This window comes from Balearica regulorum, chromosome 1 (assembly GCF_011004875.1).
Source record: "Balearica regulorum gibbericeps isolate bBalReg1 chromosome 1, bBalReg1.pri, whole genome shotgun sequence".
Taxonomy (NCBI): domain Eukaryota; kingdom Metazoa; phylum Chordata; class Aves; order Gruiformes; family Gruidae; genus Balearica; species Balearica regulorum.
In genome coordinates this window covers 17,944,012-17,961,588 of record NC_046184.1, presented here as the reverse complement: position 1 = coordinate 17,961,588, position 17,577 = coordinate 17,944,012, and the positions used below count along the sequence as shown (strand labels likewise).

The window sequence follows — 17,577 nt, the reverse complement described above, 5'->3', positions numbered from 1 at the left end:
TAACATATGATAGTGATAAAACTAGCACTAGTCTACACATCCTCAAAATTACTAATTGCATTTCTATGTGGTAAGCAACCTAAAGCAGTCTGATAAATGTGTTCCAGTGTGTTCCTGATTTATGTACTTTATAGTCTGGTTTACATAGCCTGTAAAGCAATTAAATCATAAAGAAATACCTTAATTATTAAATAAACAAATCTGAACATATGTAAGGAGAACAAAACAAATCTTCATAGTGCTATACCTTGGGATTATTATTTACTTTAAACATAGTTGTAGTAGATTCGGTGGAGAGGAGAAAATTGTTATGAACTTCGGTGTAGGAAATCAACAGGAAAAATTTAATAGGAATGATTAACAGCGAACAATTGTAGTTGAGAGGCATGGCTGCCAACATTAAAGTTGTTTTTGACAAAATACCATAAATTGAGAAAATCTGACAGTGTTAGCAGGTAGTATAAATTAAAGTTGTTATGTTGCGCCCTTAGGCATTTATTTATTGCAAAGATAGGCAGCGACAGCTAAAGTGCTCTGAATAAATCGTTTTATGAAGAATGATAAAACAGATTGAAGCGATACACAAATTTACACAATGGTTCGTTTGTACAGGGCAACAGAGTCCAGTCAGCTGCAGAGGAAAATAAGCTGGTAACGGGCCATTTCCCCGCGGCAGGCGATGGTGTGGGCTTTGCAGCACGGTTTGTTTACAGGAAGCCTGTAAACAGGACTTTAACGCCTTTCAGGCATTGTATGTGTATCATAGGGTAAAACTCAACAGAAAATATTTCTGTGAAAGTAAACTGTCTCCAGTTCACAAACATAACTGAACTTCTACAGGGGTATGCAAATGATTCTCCTATTTACCATATTCAAATCCCTTTCCAAACAACTCCCTGATACGCTCTTTGCTGAAAAACCATAAGGTTTTGAAATGTAGGGACCTGAAGTAAATACTCTTACAGTCCTTTTATTTCCCACTGAAAAACAGGCTCCTTATTTTAAAAGACTGCTTGCCTAGCTTTTTTTGAAAGAATGAACATCACCTTGTTAAGAATGTTCTGTCATATTGTACAGATGAGAAATTATAAATAAGTAACTCCGGTGATGCATTTGAAATTAAAAAAACCCCAGTTACCTTTTCAGAAAATCTCTTTGTGAAATGCCATGGCTTTACTTGTAACAGCATCTCCAGAAATCATCTTCTCGAAGCCTGTCTCAGTTAAAACAGCATTTTTTTTTCAGAGTGGACAAAGAAAATACATCTCTTACTGCTTATAGTCCATCACCTCAGGTCTAACAGTTTTGGAGCAACTCTAACAGTCAGTCAGACACCGTCAGTCACGCTGCAAATGCTACTATTTTGTTGTAAATTCATCTCCAAGAAACACTAGGAAGCTAAATTTAATAAATACCACCCTGTGCTTGAAAAATATCCTCCTCACTTACCTGAAAATCTTTCTCTTCCAAGATCTCTTTCCTCCACTTGACAAGGAAGGCAGCACAGACATACAAGTGGAAGTGAGAAAAACCCTCTGGTTCAGACTAGAAAAAAAAAAAATAATCATCATTTCAATACACAAATAATACTTTTGAACACCAGATACCCCAAGTGTATTTTTATGGCATTCACTACTAACTACAAATGTCAGCTAAATCCCTCTCTCTTCGTGACACAAACATGGATGCATTTAATCTATGCCAAACCTATTCATAGCTATTATCTGTAACGGGAATTAAGGAGGGTATGCATTTCTCATATTTATATTAATTCTTTACAGATGTGTTTCTTTCATTTCTGATGTTATGCATTAGCTTATATCTGGCATGAAATATTGTACTGTCCACCTTAATAACGTGGCATGAATGTATTCCTCATCTCCATTATTAAGAGCAAGCTCTTATTGGAAATGAGGTATTCGTAGTTTCATTTAATACTGGTAGCTTTTCCATTATAAGTTCTGCTACAGGAAATTATCAAGCATTTTAAAAATATACAACTTGGTCTATATTTGACTGAATTAGAGGGTTTTACCAGAGAAAAAAAATCTACTCCTTGTAACACAAAATATTTACAACTCAGATTTGTATTCGGATCTGCAGCTTTCTGTTCTACTTCAAGTCAGCAGATTCAGTCACTTTAGAAAACTCCCCCTAGAAATTAAGATTTTATAAGTATACCTAAGAGTTTAGAAAAATTTGTGATCCTACTTGTAAAATACTTCACTGTTTTCTCTTATTACCAAATCAGTCTTAGATTTTATTTTCTATACCACTGAGAACTGAAAAAATAATTATATTTAATTATCAATGTGATGACTGTGAACTAATGCTACATAAAATCTCATTAAAGTAACATTTAAAAATAATAATTATAAAATTAAGCTACATAATCTGACAAATATAGGGATACTTAAATGCTGATATCGAAATAACTTATAAGATCTAATGTAGTGCTTTAAAAGTATGGCAGATTTTTTCTCTACTGCTCATTTCAAAACTGCAGTTTACTGTTTAGAATACAGCATTCTGCTCAAGTAAAGTGAACTGAAACAACTTCTTATGTAAAACATAACATGATAAAATATCTGTTTTGTTGCTATTTAACCCAGAAGAGCACGGTATTTAAAATATTCCACATATCTTTTGTAACCGTGCAATAAAGTAACCTCACTGCTATCACAAGTGGAGAAGGAAAAATACTCTCCTCCTCCTACTTTTCCGTCTCCTCTACCCTTGACTGATAGAAGTGTATAGTGTATTACAAGGGGTTGGTACAAATAACATGTTAGCAGCTACACAAACTACAGACCATCCTGTCCACCAAATCGTTAAGAGTCAAGAAAGAAATAATGCCAATTATTTGCAGGGAAGTTCTAAGGTCACAAGTGTAGCTGGAACTGAAAATAGGAATTAGTTAATTTTGGAATTGGAAAAGCAAGATTCTGATTATAAGATCCTGTGATATTTTTCCTACTCTAGGAAAACACTGCTCTTGAATAACATCGTAAAGTCCCAGGAGAGACAAAGCATATGGTAATTTTAACCTGACTTCTCTCTGGAGTTTGTCTTAATCAGAAAAATCAAAGTAAAGTCCAATTTACAATATTAGAGTTTTACAGAATCATGTACTCACTACCATCCTTCTGAAAAATCCACATCTTTTACTTTAGTGTTGGCATTTCTCTTGAGATGGAAAGTTAACTTATATAAAAAGCATAAAAATGGTATCTCAGGAAGACATACTTGTAAACAAAGTGCTGCTACCACTTATATCAGATACTATTGTAGCAATATTTAAGTAATCAAACACAACTCTAAAAAATGCAGAAAGATAATTCTAAGACAACAACCCTCTTCCTCTTTTATTGTGTAAATAAATTCACAGAACATGCAGTATTTTTTTAAATTTAGCCTTTGATAACCTTTTATAACATTTTCATCTCTAAAATGGGAAAAAATGTTCTAAAAATTTTAAAATTAAGTATAGAAACAGTACCTGTGGTCTATTTTTTTTCTCTAGCACTGAACTGCAACTTAACAAGATTTTTAAAAATGTCCTTTCAAGTAGTAGCCTTTAATCAGACACAAAAAGTTTTTACTATTTTGGAATACACAACATAATCTCAGAAAAGTGACAATCTTTCTTCAAATTTGGAAGGCAAGCAGGGTAGCAGCGTCCAATGAAAACAGACTGTGTCAACAGCCTGTACAAGAAAACATCAACACGTTTTCCAGAAGCTCACTCTGAAGTATGTGCTGTCACTGGTGAAGACTTTCTGGCATCCTCAGTTCACCATTACCCGGTGAGCTACGATCTCTGTGTAGATCTGCTTTAAAGAACGGGTAACTGAAGACCATGACACCAGCCTGAGCACTCGCAACAGGAAAACAGGGAAGGAGAAAAATGATGGTTATGGGATGGAGGCAAATAAAGCTGGATTGAGATTGTTGAACAAAGAAAAGTACAGAAATAGAACTGAAGGTAGATTAACAAAGAGGAAGCCTATTTTTGCAGCTGAAGAAGTAGGAAGACTAAGTAGTCTGCAGGCAGGACAATTTCATTTAAAATAATAATTATTAATCAGGATATTTTAGGCATTAGATTATTTGTTATCCTATCTGAATATAATAAAGGTTTATATTTCTTTAATTACATGACATGAGCAAGAAAGGAACTTGGTTTGGTATTAATATATACTAATCCTCTTTTCTTCTCCCCACTCCTCTAACGTTATATAAGTTCTTCAAAAGCACAGGGGAGAAGGGGGCAGGATTAAAGAAATCTGTCTGAAAGCAGCATTTTCAAAGTCAATCTGCAGTAGCTGTTGGCAAAATTGTTTATTTTGCTCTCTCTTACATTGATTCACAAAACAATATTACATAGGTAGTCAAATTGTATCATTGGAGTATTCTTTTTTCTGATAATAACCTAACATTCTGGTTTTAAGCCCAAGAATTCATTCTATTTTTACATAATAAAGAAAATTCTTCCATAGTCAAAAAGTCAAGACAAGTGGCTCAAAAAAAAAATAAAGGTAAAAAACCTGCAGAACTGCAATACTGGAAATTGAAAATGTTTTTGAGGAATTGCAGAAAAAAAAAAAACACCTGGAAGTATATAAGGACCTGTAACTTTTTCTTGAGATTTTCTGTTCAGCCTTCTTTTTTTCCCAATACAATTTTCTTCAGCTCTTTTAAATGAAACCAAATAGGTTTAAATATGCAATTCATTAGAGAAAAAATGCATATCCCCCTATAGATTTAAAAATTCATCATACTTCAGAGATAAGCCTAGGCTACAAAGTATTTCCAATGGATAGTTTTAGACAGTTTTGGAAATTGAGTAAAACAGCTAATGCATAATTGCCTTTTCTAACACCTGCTACCTATTATACTTTTCCATTTGTAGCTTTTGAAGTTACAAACAGTTTGATCTCTAAATGTACAGAAATGCAGACTACCAGCTAAAAGCTATTTAAAACCAAATATAAACAATGACCTTGATTTAAATATTTTAGCAAAAGATCTCAAGACAGATGTACAACCTTCCAGAAGACTTATTCTGAACGTATTACAGACAACTGAGAGCACATTATCTAAGAACCATCTGTCATTATCAATAAAAATCATTTAGATTGTTAACATCACAAATATCTCATTGCCCTGCAAATGCTGGATCTCTGCAGCTGAAATGAAAGGCATTCTTTATACTGCACTTCCCAAACTTCTTGAATTAGACAATCACTGAAAGAATGCAAATTTTGTTGTATGACTAGAGTGATTATTATCTAGTCAACGATTAGTCTAACCTGCCTGCCATAGCCTGCGTACTTCACCATTTAGGGAGGGTAATATCTCATGGTATTATATTTGTTGATAGAGTAAATACAATCCGTGATTATTTTTGAAGTACTTAGAATGATTAAAGCTATGAAATTGTGCCAGTTAGGTATTAAACCACCACATTTCACACGCAAATAATGGCTCAGACACAAGGACTTCCAAACACTTCATGATTACAGATGAATAAAGCAACTTTAAGCAACTCAGTTTTTACTGTATTACAAAGAGCAGAGAGTTTAGCTGTAAGTAATTTTTCCAAAAACATTGTAATCTAGGGAAGAAAAAGAGAAAGAATCCAGTGGAAGGTCATCATGGGAAGTGGAACATGTTGGCTGCTCCTCCAAGATTTGCCTCTTCCATCATGCAGGAGCACTGACTTCCTAGGCACAGACTCAATCCACCATTAAAACTGAGACTCAGAGTTCCAGTCTGAGAAGCAATGGAGCATGAGCACACCATGGAGGTCTCCATCACGGTAAGTGTCCTGCCACCAGGAATGACCAACAGCAAATGACTAAGAGTGCAAGCGTGTACCTCCCCAGAATACTACTCCATCTTTCAGGGATTTCTTGCTCAGAGATGTCCTTACACAAGCTGTAGAATATGCCCATTTAAGCGCTGTTAATGCATTTGTCTTTACTTATCTGCCCAAAGCTTTTTGCAACTGTAAGTTTTTTTGGTAATCGCAAAGTCCTATGGCAAAAGAATTCCAAAATGCAAGTGTGTGCTATATAGTGTGTCTATTTTCAACCCCACACCTGCTAGCTTTATTCAAAGTTGTTCAGTTACCTCACTGAAACAGAGTATGAACAATCACTTCCTATCCACTTTCTTCAGTCCCTTCATCTTTCCTTCCCTTTTGCAGACTACAAATTTTTGGTCTATGCCACCATTCCTCATATACCAGTCCCACCATCTTTGCTCAGCCATCTTAAGCTTCCTTTCCTGTACTTTCCCATTTCTGAAATAGAGTCCAAACCACACACAGCAAGTAAGGCGCTGAGAGAACATAACTCATATAGCTGCATAATGATATTTTGTTTTCCTTTCCTTTCCCAGTAATTCCTAGCCTTTGATATTTTTTTTCTTTCTCTTTCTTGACTGTTACTGAGCTGATATTTTTCTCTGGTACTTCAGTGCAGAAAGCTGACTTGAAGCCCACAGTTGTACAGGTAAAGTTAGGATTATTCCAAACGCACATGCACAATATCATTTTAAATTTGCCCACACAGAATTTCACCTGTTATTTACTGCCTGGTTGTTTATAGCAACATGAAGTCCTACTCTGAATAACACAGTGTTGGCAGCAAACTTTGTTGTTTCACTCCTGTCTCCCTTTTCCAATCACTTCAACAGAAACAGCTAAAGCCTCATCACAAAGAATTACATGTGATTTCCTTTAATTTTGAAACCTGCCTGCTTATTTCCACCATCTGTTTTCTGTCTTTCAGACAGTTACTATCCATACAAGGGCATTCCCTTTAATTCCACAGCAGTGTTTTTTCTTTAATAACCTTTAGTGAAGAACCCTCTTCGCTGTTTTCAGCAATCTGAATAGGCTACATCAACCTGGTGTCTATGTTCACTGGCTCTTAAAGCTTTGAAAGGTATGAGCTCTCACTACAAAAATCATAACACTTGCTTAAAATGTCATATTTACTCATGGTGAAAGAATATGATTAAGTTTAGAGAACACTGTATTGAAGTCATAGAACCATAGAATGGTTTTGGTTGGAAGGGACCTCAAAGACAATCTAGTTCCAACTCCCCTGCCATGGGCAGGGACACCCTCCATTAGACCAGGTTGACCAAAGCCCCATCCAACCTGGCCTTGAACACTTCCAGGGAGGGGGCATCCACAGCTTCTCTGGGCAACCTCTTCCAGTGCCTCACCAGTCTAACAGTGAAGAATTTCTTCCTTGTATCTAATCTAAATCTACTCTCTTTTAGGTTAAAGCCATTACCCCTTGTTCTGTCACTACACTCCCTGATAAAGAGTCAGTCTCCAGCTTTCCTGTAGGCCCCTTCAGGTACTGGAAGGCCGCAATTAGATCTCCCCGCAGCCTTCTCTTCTCCAAGTGGAGTCACCTAAATCTTGTCATTCTAAAAGATACTGGAATACTTCGAGGATTGCAACTATTTTCCTTGTACACAGCAGCCTACTAACTCATGTAGGATCATAACCTTCTCCTGCCTGCTAGTTTTACAGTCAGTTATATAACAAAATTTTGATTATTCTGTGGTGCTAAATTTAAATTTTAGTCATGATACATGTTTAAAAGTATTTTACAGTTATACATAAAAATACATCTTAAAAACGTTTATTTTTGTTGAGTTAGCACATTTTGGATTGTATTTTATCATTGTTTTTGTTTCACCAAGGGGATGGTCCTCAAAACAGAAGTGACCAACAGCACTTGTTTAGACTGCATCTAATCTGACAATAAACACAGTGACAAAGTTAGATCATTTATGCTTAAAAAAACCACCCCAAGACCAAAACCCAAACTTACTTATAGGTAAGGCCTATAAGTAGCTGTTTCAAATGCAATCATCCATCAATTAACATGAAAATTTATGGGTTGGTTTGATCTTTGCATGAAAAACAAATCTGATCCAAACACATTTCATAGCACTTTAAAATCTGTAATGGAAACTAACAATTTCAGGTCATAACAGCAAGATAGAAGTATCTGGCACAGCCAAAACACCATGCAAAAATTAGTATTTCAATCCTTAGTGCTCGCTGTAAGTTGCTTATAGAAGAGCTATTTAAAAAAAACCAAAAAACTTTAGGAGAACTGTGTTCACATTTCCTATTTCTGCTAGAAATGTTCAAAAAAATTATCTCATAATGTTCTACTAGATTTGGCAGATTTATGCTGAAAACTAGGTGAAGATCAGTTTTCCTAAAAATTTAGTAGTTGGCCTCTCTGCTCTAGTCAACAGCAACTTGGCAACAGTTCCCAAAAGATGACTAGCCATATAAATCTCTGCTGTGGAATCCCAGCCACAAGGAACACAGACCACTGCTAAAATTTTTTTGGATCAATGTTTGGCCCTGTTAGAATGTTCCATATGGCCTGCAAAATTCATTGTAAGACTATTAATCAGTATCACACATAAATGGATGCTATTGATAATTACTATTAGCTTAATTTATCCAGTCTCCCAATAATCATTTAGTTTTAAGAAGCACCTTTCATATAACTTTCTACATCAGCTTGTGGAGTTTAAATTAGTCTTCTTCACTTGCTAATATGTTCAGTTCAAACAGAATAAAAATAACTAACTACAAATTTGTATTTGACTTTTCTGTCCTAGCTTCTCCAGAATCAAACTGTGGTGAAAAATAATTAATTGTTTCTCATTTGGTTCATTTAAAGAATTCATCATGAAGTTTTTAAAGAGTTCATTGTGACTAGGATGTCAAGTGGATTCTCACTCGATGAGGTACCTTCACATCCAATACTGAAATGTGTTTTTCTTTTATAGTTATTTAGATCCTCACGGGTGGTGGTTTATTACCTTCACCTACAGAAAAGGTGCTAGATCTTAACAAAAGAATGGAGCTTCTTGTGCAGCTCCCTTGATGAATTGCGTATTTACAAAAGTAGTGGAATAAGGCAGTTTTCTTGGAGAACGCCTTCGATACAAATGCAAGGTGACACTGAACTCTACACAGGGACAACAATTACATTTTGCAATGCTTATTTCCAACATTACTTTGAAAAGAACCTAGATATACACGGAAGAATTATGCATACTGAAACTATCAGAAAGCTTATTGATTTCTTTTCTGTAATTTCCCATGTTAATAAGGCTCTTCATCTGCAGAGACCATTAGTTGTTCTTTGTACTTACTGGAAAAAATATTACTTAATCTGCTGCTTTGAATTTCTACAAAGCAGAAGGTAAACAACTTCCATTTTACCTACTAGTTATGGCTAGAGAGAACATGGCCAGAACAGGGACGTGGCAATGTGAGCATGAATTCTAACAGTGATAATCAATCACTGTGATTTTAGCTAACAACAAACAACATAATAGTGAGGGATGAGATATAAAACCCCAATCTACTACACATATTTATGGTTCCTCTAGTAGGAAAAAAAAAACCTGTCTTCAAGTTTTTCTTCTGTGTAATTATTTGAGATCAAAACCTCCTAACTTGTTCGGAGATGAGAACAGCAGAAACAGCAGGAAGAACTAACAGAACTACTCCAGGCTGGTTTCAGCACGTTAACAAATAACAACCACATAACATTATAAGTCCTCATCAATAACAGTGGATAATTTACACTGTTTAGGTTTTAGAAAGTGGTTGATTACTTGCAGCTATATTTTCCTTTGTTCACCACAGTTAATGTATTGAAGAACAAAGTCTTTCGGTTAGAGCCATTAATATGGTACCTAATTATCTTAGCAAGCCATGGCGCAGTATAATTTCTTAGAGCAGAGAATCTCTATGTAATTAACATTGAGCTTCAGTAAGTCCTTTACTTCCTCTAACAGCAGGAAACACAATTATACAACGTATATTGTTTCTTGCGTAAGTATAAAGCTGAAGCATACACTTCCCTACACCCATTAGCCACGAGTATTTTCCTCAGGAAAAGGCTTAGGAGTCAGATCACACAAGCTATAAGAGGATATGAGAAGATGACATTAGCAACAAGCTTTTCAAAAATGTACACACACTTGAAAAGTCTAACCCTCTGGCTATTTCCCAGGAAATTCATTTTGCATCTTTAATTTACTCAGATGCCCCACACCGTGACTTAAAACCCCTTTTGCATGAGAGGAGTTATGGCAGCACTGGCTGAGTTGTTATCGAAAGGCTAAGGAGCAGTGAGATGACGATAAAACCAAAAAGTGACAGACTGGTTGGCCTCCCCAGCACAGGTAAAGTTGAAGAAAATATTTGCTAAAAGCTGCAGGCTTTTTTAATAGATTATATGGCAGATTTGAGTGAAAATCTCCAGACAAAGCATTTTCAGGAGGCGTGTACATTTGGGATACCAAAATTTTAATCTCATCTTTGTTTCATCTACATTCAGTGACAGAAAGAACATTTATGGCAAAGACTTCTTTTATTTTAAGCTAGGTTTAAAGTTGGGTTTCAATTATTCAGACATGATTGTCCAGCTGGAAAGAAATTTGTTTTGAAGTTTCCTTCTAATTAAGACCCTATTCATTCTATCTGAAATCACTAATTTAATTTGAACTTATATATTTAAATTCTTTCTCAAGTAGTGACTTGACGCCAATTAGTTGGCCAAAAGTAAGGTGGAAAAAAACCCTAAAGCTATGCAACACCAAAAGCAAAATTGCTTTTATTGACAGAATTATACTTAAAGATATCATATGATTTAACTTACAAAGCACACACTAAATCATTAGTGAAAATATGCTGCAACGGATTTAATTCTGAAGAACTTTGCTGTAAGTCAAAATATTTTTTACATAACTGTTAACCTGCCTTAAGCAGACTACTGATTTGAAACAAGGACAGGCACCATTGATTAAAGAGGAATATGGCAACTGTTCCATCTGTGAGCAGAACTTCAGCAGATCATGAGAATCCAAACCAGATCATACTTCCTCAATAACCTGCTTTTAAAAGGCAAATGAGCACAGATAAGCAGTATGACTAATATTTACTAAACTAATTCCCAATTTCACCTTTTGAATTTCTAAATTATTTACCTCATGTATCATTTTAATTATTTTTGCAGTTCATTCCCAGAGAACCTTGATGCTGGGAAATTAATTAATGGACACAATAGAAGAACTGTCAGCATTGTTTAACTACAATTTCAGCACTGGCCTCATTTACATGTATCCCATTATTCTAAACAATAGAACTGCTGATTTTTTTTGTATGAAATTGTTAGTTCATTAAAAAGAGCACAATGATATCCTTTTCTACCGATATTCATCGGTTATCACATTTTGCTGAAATACATAATCCACGCTCAAGATGACGACTACAGCTTTTAGCCCCCGGATTTCAAAGATACTGAAATAGTTGCATAATAGTTGTATAATTGTTTGATTAATTGGCTTTAGCTTTATCATATTATTAGCTTTAATAAAAGTTACATAATTATTCAAAGCAGACCTATAAAAAGTAAAAAGTGTTAGCTTAACACTTCACAATTAAAAAAAATCGTTTAAGTACCTGTACAAATAGATATCACATTTATTCTGAAAGACAAAATCAACATCTAAATAACAGTATTAAAAACTAATAGTTGCTTATTCCAACTTCTCATCAAATAACAAGAATGTGCTTATTAACATACTGCCAATCTACTCACTGAGTATGTTTTAGGCCACATATGTCAGTTCCAGATACAGAGGCTTACACGTGTGCCCTTTTGGACAACATTTGGCATTTTGATTGCAATGAACACCTAAGTGAAATATTACTGGTCATGTGAATAAAACGTATTAAATAATCCAATAAAGATATTACTGAATTCGTATCTGGTGAACAGAAACATTACAATCCTCAAATTCCTACATCTGTAAAATGAAGGGATAATTACATCAATGTAATACGTAAATGTTTTGTGAAGATTTCTTATTGCCTTCCTCTCCTATTTTCTAAGCTGAGTCATGACACAGTCAAGTCATGACACAGAGTCAAGAACATCACCCAAGTTTCTAGCACAACCATTATAAAGATACTCGATACCCCACTAGCTTTTTTTCATCCCATCATTAAACCACATTACATTCTACAAACTAGCAACAAAATCCTTAATTTCTGATCACCAGTATTCCTCTAGAGAGTAGGAAATAGTTGGAACTGGTATTTTCCTCCACTGGCTGGCCTGCAAAAATCTTAAATTAATTATCTTGAAAATATTGCTTCCTTGCAGAGCAGCGCTATCTGAATCCGTCTCCACCTAGGAATGGCAATTCGGCTGAATGTTCAAATCTTGTCTCGTGATGATGATCTAATTGCACCAAGCTTTTTGTGACCATATGACTGCTTAACAACATTCCTTGGCCTGCAGGCTTTACATTTCCTTCAGCTTCTATTAAAACTAACATACTAATAATGACACAGAAACTAAAGTAGGCAGCTGCTGAATGCAGCCGCATCTTCACTGATTACAGAGGAGAAAAATCACATCATCTGAAAACATTAAGCAGCTGGTCTTCAGCTACGTCCAGCACACAGGCTCTACAGTTGCGATTCTGCAAAACTGCAGGTTTATAAAAGGGGTGATGTCAAAAGTAACTGAAAAGCCAACACCATTACTTATTCCAAGTATCTGAAAATTGCTAGTCATTCATCACAGCTGGAAATGTTAATAATGCATGTATTTTAATTAAATTCATTAGATACTTGATAGCTATTACCAGGACCTTGATCTTCTCTGGATGAGTAAGACAAGCTGTTTCTTACCTAAACAGTTAATACAAAAGACTCACCGTGCTGATGAAAAAAACACTCTTCAGACCACTCCTATTCACATCCTTCAACTGGTTAGTACAGAAATAGAATAATAGCAATGAGACAGTGCAGCTTTGCTGAACTCTGATCAGAATGAGAAACTACATCCACTAAATATAATTGACTTTATTAGCTTCAACAAAAATATTTCCTGCGAATAACACTATTGTTCTGAAGATATGTGTCTCAATGGATGCCATAGCCTGCTCAGTACTTAAGTATCTCTCAGGACATTGAATCAAGGTAAGCTCTTTGACTTTAATCTTCTCAAAATGCTGAAAACCAAAACCTGGAGGACAGAAGAACAATCAAGTCAAAGTCTGCACTAATAATCAGTGTTCATACCAGAACACTGATTGAAGACAGCAGCATGAAACAAAAGACTTAGGTGGGAATAGCAACACCAGTGGAGTTGTTGCACTGCTTTATCAAGGCTCTCAGGAGGTTAACGCTGATGCTACTACTCTCATGTCTGAGAAGTGAAAGATCTGTTTTGACCCTGAAGAGCCCTGAGCAATTATGAGACAGTAATACTCTCATACTTTTCTCCAGCTCAGGTGTATCATACACTAATCATCGATGCTTTCCTAAGTATATAGATTGCAACCACTTTGTTGAGAAATGGTTCTATGAGAATACTCTGTAGCAGTGTAAATGAAGCAAAAAGTGGCAGAAAGTGAGGCAAAATTTAAGATATTACCACCTGCATACAACTTTATTAATTCTAATATTACCAATAATGCATTTTTTTTTCTGGACAACCTTACTCCATCACAGATGGAGCACAGTCAAGTAGCTTGAAAAGTCCCTGCTCTACAACAGCTTCTTCCATACTGACAGCCTGAGGTTACCAGTATAGCTTCATGTTTTTCACATTTGACATGACATCACCAGAGCTTAAGGTTTAAGTTATTCAAATCTCTTATTGCTGTCAATAAACATGGCTTGCTTTTTTGTTTCAACGAGCTTTTGTGAGCATCTCTCCACCGATCCAAGTTGACATTTAAAGGGCTGAGTCTTCAGTACCAGTATCTTGAGACACTTCCAACAGACGACAAAGCGAGCAAGAGTGTCCTAATCACTACCTCCACAGCCTTAAGCAGCTCAAAATGGGAAGACAGCTTTGATCCAAACAAAAGGTTTCTGCCTGGACTTTTCAGCTGAATACAGAATCTTCAGCTGAAATTCACAGTTAACATCTAGTATAGATGTTAACTGTGATAAACTTCTGCAAATTCCTTAATCAAGAACTATTGACCAAATATTCTAAAAGCACAATACTAGTCCTGCTGAAACAACCTGGGCACTGCATATTGCATTAAATTCCTAAACAACACTCCAAATTTTCAGAAGCAGTTTACAATTTGTTTTATTCAAGCCTTCAAAGAGTGCCTACTGAGGTTATAAATGAGTTTTACTGGATTTGTTTTTTTACTATTACAGAAGAAAAAACCCTATACTTCCATATAATCATACTAGATGATCTTTGAGGTCCCTTCCAATCCTAACCATTCTATGATTCTATGATTCTATATAATTTTCTTCAAATCTCTTTTATTTAGCTGTAACAAGCAACAATAAGACAATCATAAAAAAATCATGCTGCCAGGCTTCAGGATGAATTTTATCAAAATGAATGCAAAAAGAACAAATATTTAGCAAAATAACAATTCAGCCTCTAGAAAATCACAACAGAAACCAAACAAAATATTATCTACCCAAGTTGTGAACTAAAATAATAGATTCATCTACTAATAGATGTATTATCAAAATATATTTTTTTACTGCATCTGTCCTTCAGCTTTATAATATTTTTCAAATGAATTAAACAGGTTTTTCCCACATGGTTTTGCTCATAGCAATGAAGACTGAAGATTCTAAACTTTCAGGCTTTAAAATCTGACTAGAATATACCCCAAAATGTTGGGAAGAAGGATGTCAAGTTGTGTGTTCAAAGATAAATTTAAGTCAATGCCAATGTTTTTGTATCTCAGATATCATTTGAGCTACAAAACCAGCTTCATTTGGTACCTAGCTAAAAGATTTTTGACACAACTTACTCATCCCCAGTTATTTTGTGTACAGTGGTATGCCTCGATTCCCAAACACCCTAAATTAATATCAAAATGGTAACAGGTGTAGAAAAATTAAATAAAAAATAAGACACATTTATTATCATTAGATTTTTCTATACATTAAAAAAAAATGCATCAGAGATTTTATGATGGCCAATACTGATCATCTAAGACCATTTTGGAAAACTGTTTTCTGTACACGTTATTTTTCAGGGTAGTATTAAAAATTTACCAGTATAAAATCTCTGCTATCGCGGAATGGCTCTGGGGAAAGATGAAGCTCACCGTATCTTGAGAGTCTGTAGCTCATTCCAGTCAAAATGGAAGCGGTAGTTGGAAGTTGAGTTGGAAGAAACGTGCTCTAGCCAACCAACGTGCATTGCAAAATGAGCTGCAGAACAAGGAAATCAGCTCACCCGAAGTTCTATTGAAGGTTTACACACTGATGGGACTCCCAGAGCTATGTAGAAACTCCTTGTCCAGGCAGAGGGATAGAAATAGTGGTGTCAAACAATGAAGTGATTGCAGAAGTTTTATAATTCTCAGGACTAGCAATGAGCTACTGAAGATGGATCCTGGACACCCATCAAGAATCTGCATTTGCCACATAACTGTCAGACAGCAAGGACTCTATCATGAACATTTCTAGGGCTGTTTATTTTTCATGTTACCTCAGTAAAGTGTGGCTAGTCTTAGAAGGCTGTGAAAAGCCTCTGCATCCCTGGGGTCTTAAACTATAAACCAAATTCTCATTTCTGAAAAACGACAAGGTGCTGCTACTATGGAGACAGTCAGGAAGCAAAGTTGGTCACGCACTGCTCATTGAGAGCCTACAGGGACCCAAACTACAGAGTTCTGTTTCCATAAAGGGTACAGGACCAGAGACAAAGAGAAATTAAAACAAAAAGAAAAAAGGAGAAAAAAAAAAAAAGGAAGCCATAGCCCAGTTAGAATAAAGGAAATGAAGAATGCATGTGTAGTGAAACGGGACTCAGTACCACAGAGAAAGGGAATCTACAAGTCAGAAAAACAGAAAACCTCTTTACCACATCCCTAATTTACATGGCAGGTATTCAGAAATAATATTAGTAATCACAGTTAAAATGTAAAAAAATAAAAATATACTGCAATCATACCAACACTTAGTCTGCACTTAAATATTTAACTTCAAAAAGTGATATGGTACCATGCAGCAAAATGCATTTCAAATCGTATTTTATGTAAATCTCAACAAAATCAAATTTTTTAATTATGAAAATGATTTATTAAAAAGCTGGTGCTGGATTATTTCAAAATAAAACAACAGCACATGACTCCCATAAAAGCAATTTTTCCTGAAATATTAAAACGAAGTTAATACATAGGTAAGAGACAACTTTCCTCTATCTGCAATCTAAGTGTTAAAAAAGTATCATTAATGAAAGTTGTTTATACCTTTCAGAAAGGACAGATTGATTTGTTTTCCTACTAACACACTGCTTTTCCTCAGGTTTGATAAATCACTATGAACAAAGAAAGAATCTAGTTAGAAAGAAGAAAAACCTGTTTATTAACAAACAGGAAGACTATTAGAACTTAAGGCCTCAATCATGAAAATGCTACTGTTAATTTTGTGGAAAGGTGTGTGAGCACAACGTATAAGAATCTTTTTCAGCTACGTGAGAATTTATTAAAGGATAATCAGAAGATACAGTTTTTGTTAGGCTGATTTGTATATAATAATTTATAAAAAAACTTTCAAAAAATCTGTTGTCCATTTAGAGAAAGAAAAGAGAATTGTAGACTGTTGACGTTATCTGGAAATTTTCATCCATAACGTTTTGCAAAAGAGAAAAAAAAGAATTGACAGTATTTAAATGAAAAAGCAAGAAAACACAGGCATTTCAACTCTTATCTCTATTGCACTATCTACTAGACCATGTTTCCCCTCCAAAATAAACTATTTATTTCTGCCTAGAATGCAAAACAACCTGCTGTATAGCTTTTTGCATCTATTTAACTTATTCAAGCTATTATTACTATTTCCTAAGTCACTACATAAAACTTGCATTTTCGATACTATTTATTGTGTTTCATAAAAGTTCCATTAGAAGCAAATTCAAAGCAAATATAAGTTGGAGGCATCATTTCCATTTATTACTTTTCATAATACCTTTTTCATTCAGAGGTATCAACACAATCTACAGAACTATTGCCATTGTTCTCAAAGACAGATAAAGGACAAAAAAAAATCACAGCATAGTGTCTAATTATTGTCATCTATCAAAAATGATGGAATATATATTAAAAGTTATGCAATACACTGTGTAGTAATCACATGGATATTTATGACGATCCAGTTTAAGACTACTGTGAAAGACTGTCAGTTTGATATGTAAGTTTTCAGTTTGTGGGGGTTATATTCCTTTTCAAAACCAGACACCAGGAGGCCAGGACGATGTCTCTGGAGGAAAAGTGAGATCCCTCAAGATCTTCCCTTCAGAGCAACTGAGGACACTAGGAAGGAAAGTTCCAGTGACACAGTGAAGATCAGAAGAAAAATTACAGCAAAGAACTGGGGGCCTGCACCAACCACAGCCAGAAAGACTGATGAGAGGATCAGGAAGCAAACAGAGTTTGATGAAAGAAATCTTGTAGAGGTCTGAGAGGGCTCTGAGGAGCTTGCTAGGATTCAGAAAGTCATTA

General features: G+C 35.2%; 1 protein-coding gene across 1 annotated transcript in view; it reads right to left on the bottom strand.

The window, feature by feature from the left end:
• The window catches only part of TBC1D22A (TBC1 domain family member 22A), a 180,386-nt gene that overhangs the window by 35,454 nt on the left and 127,355 nt on the right, over window positions 1–17,577 (bottom strand). Inside the window, exon 12 of the mRNA XM_075742366.1 lies at window positions 1,450–1,545. Coding sequence (XP_075598481.1) covers window positions 1,450–1,545 — 96 coding nt within the window. The remainder of the gene's footprint in view (window positions 1–1,449; window positions 1,546–17,577) is intronic.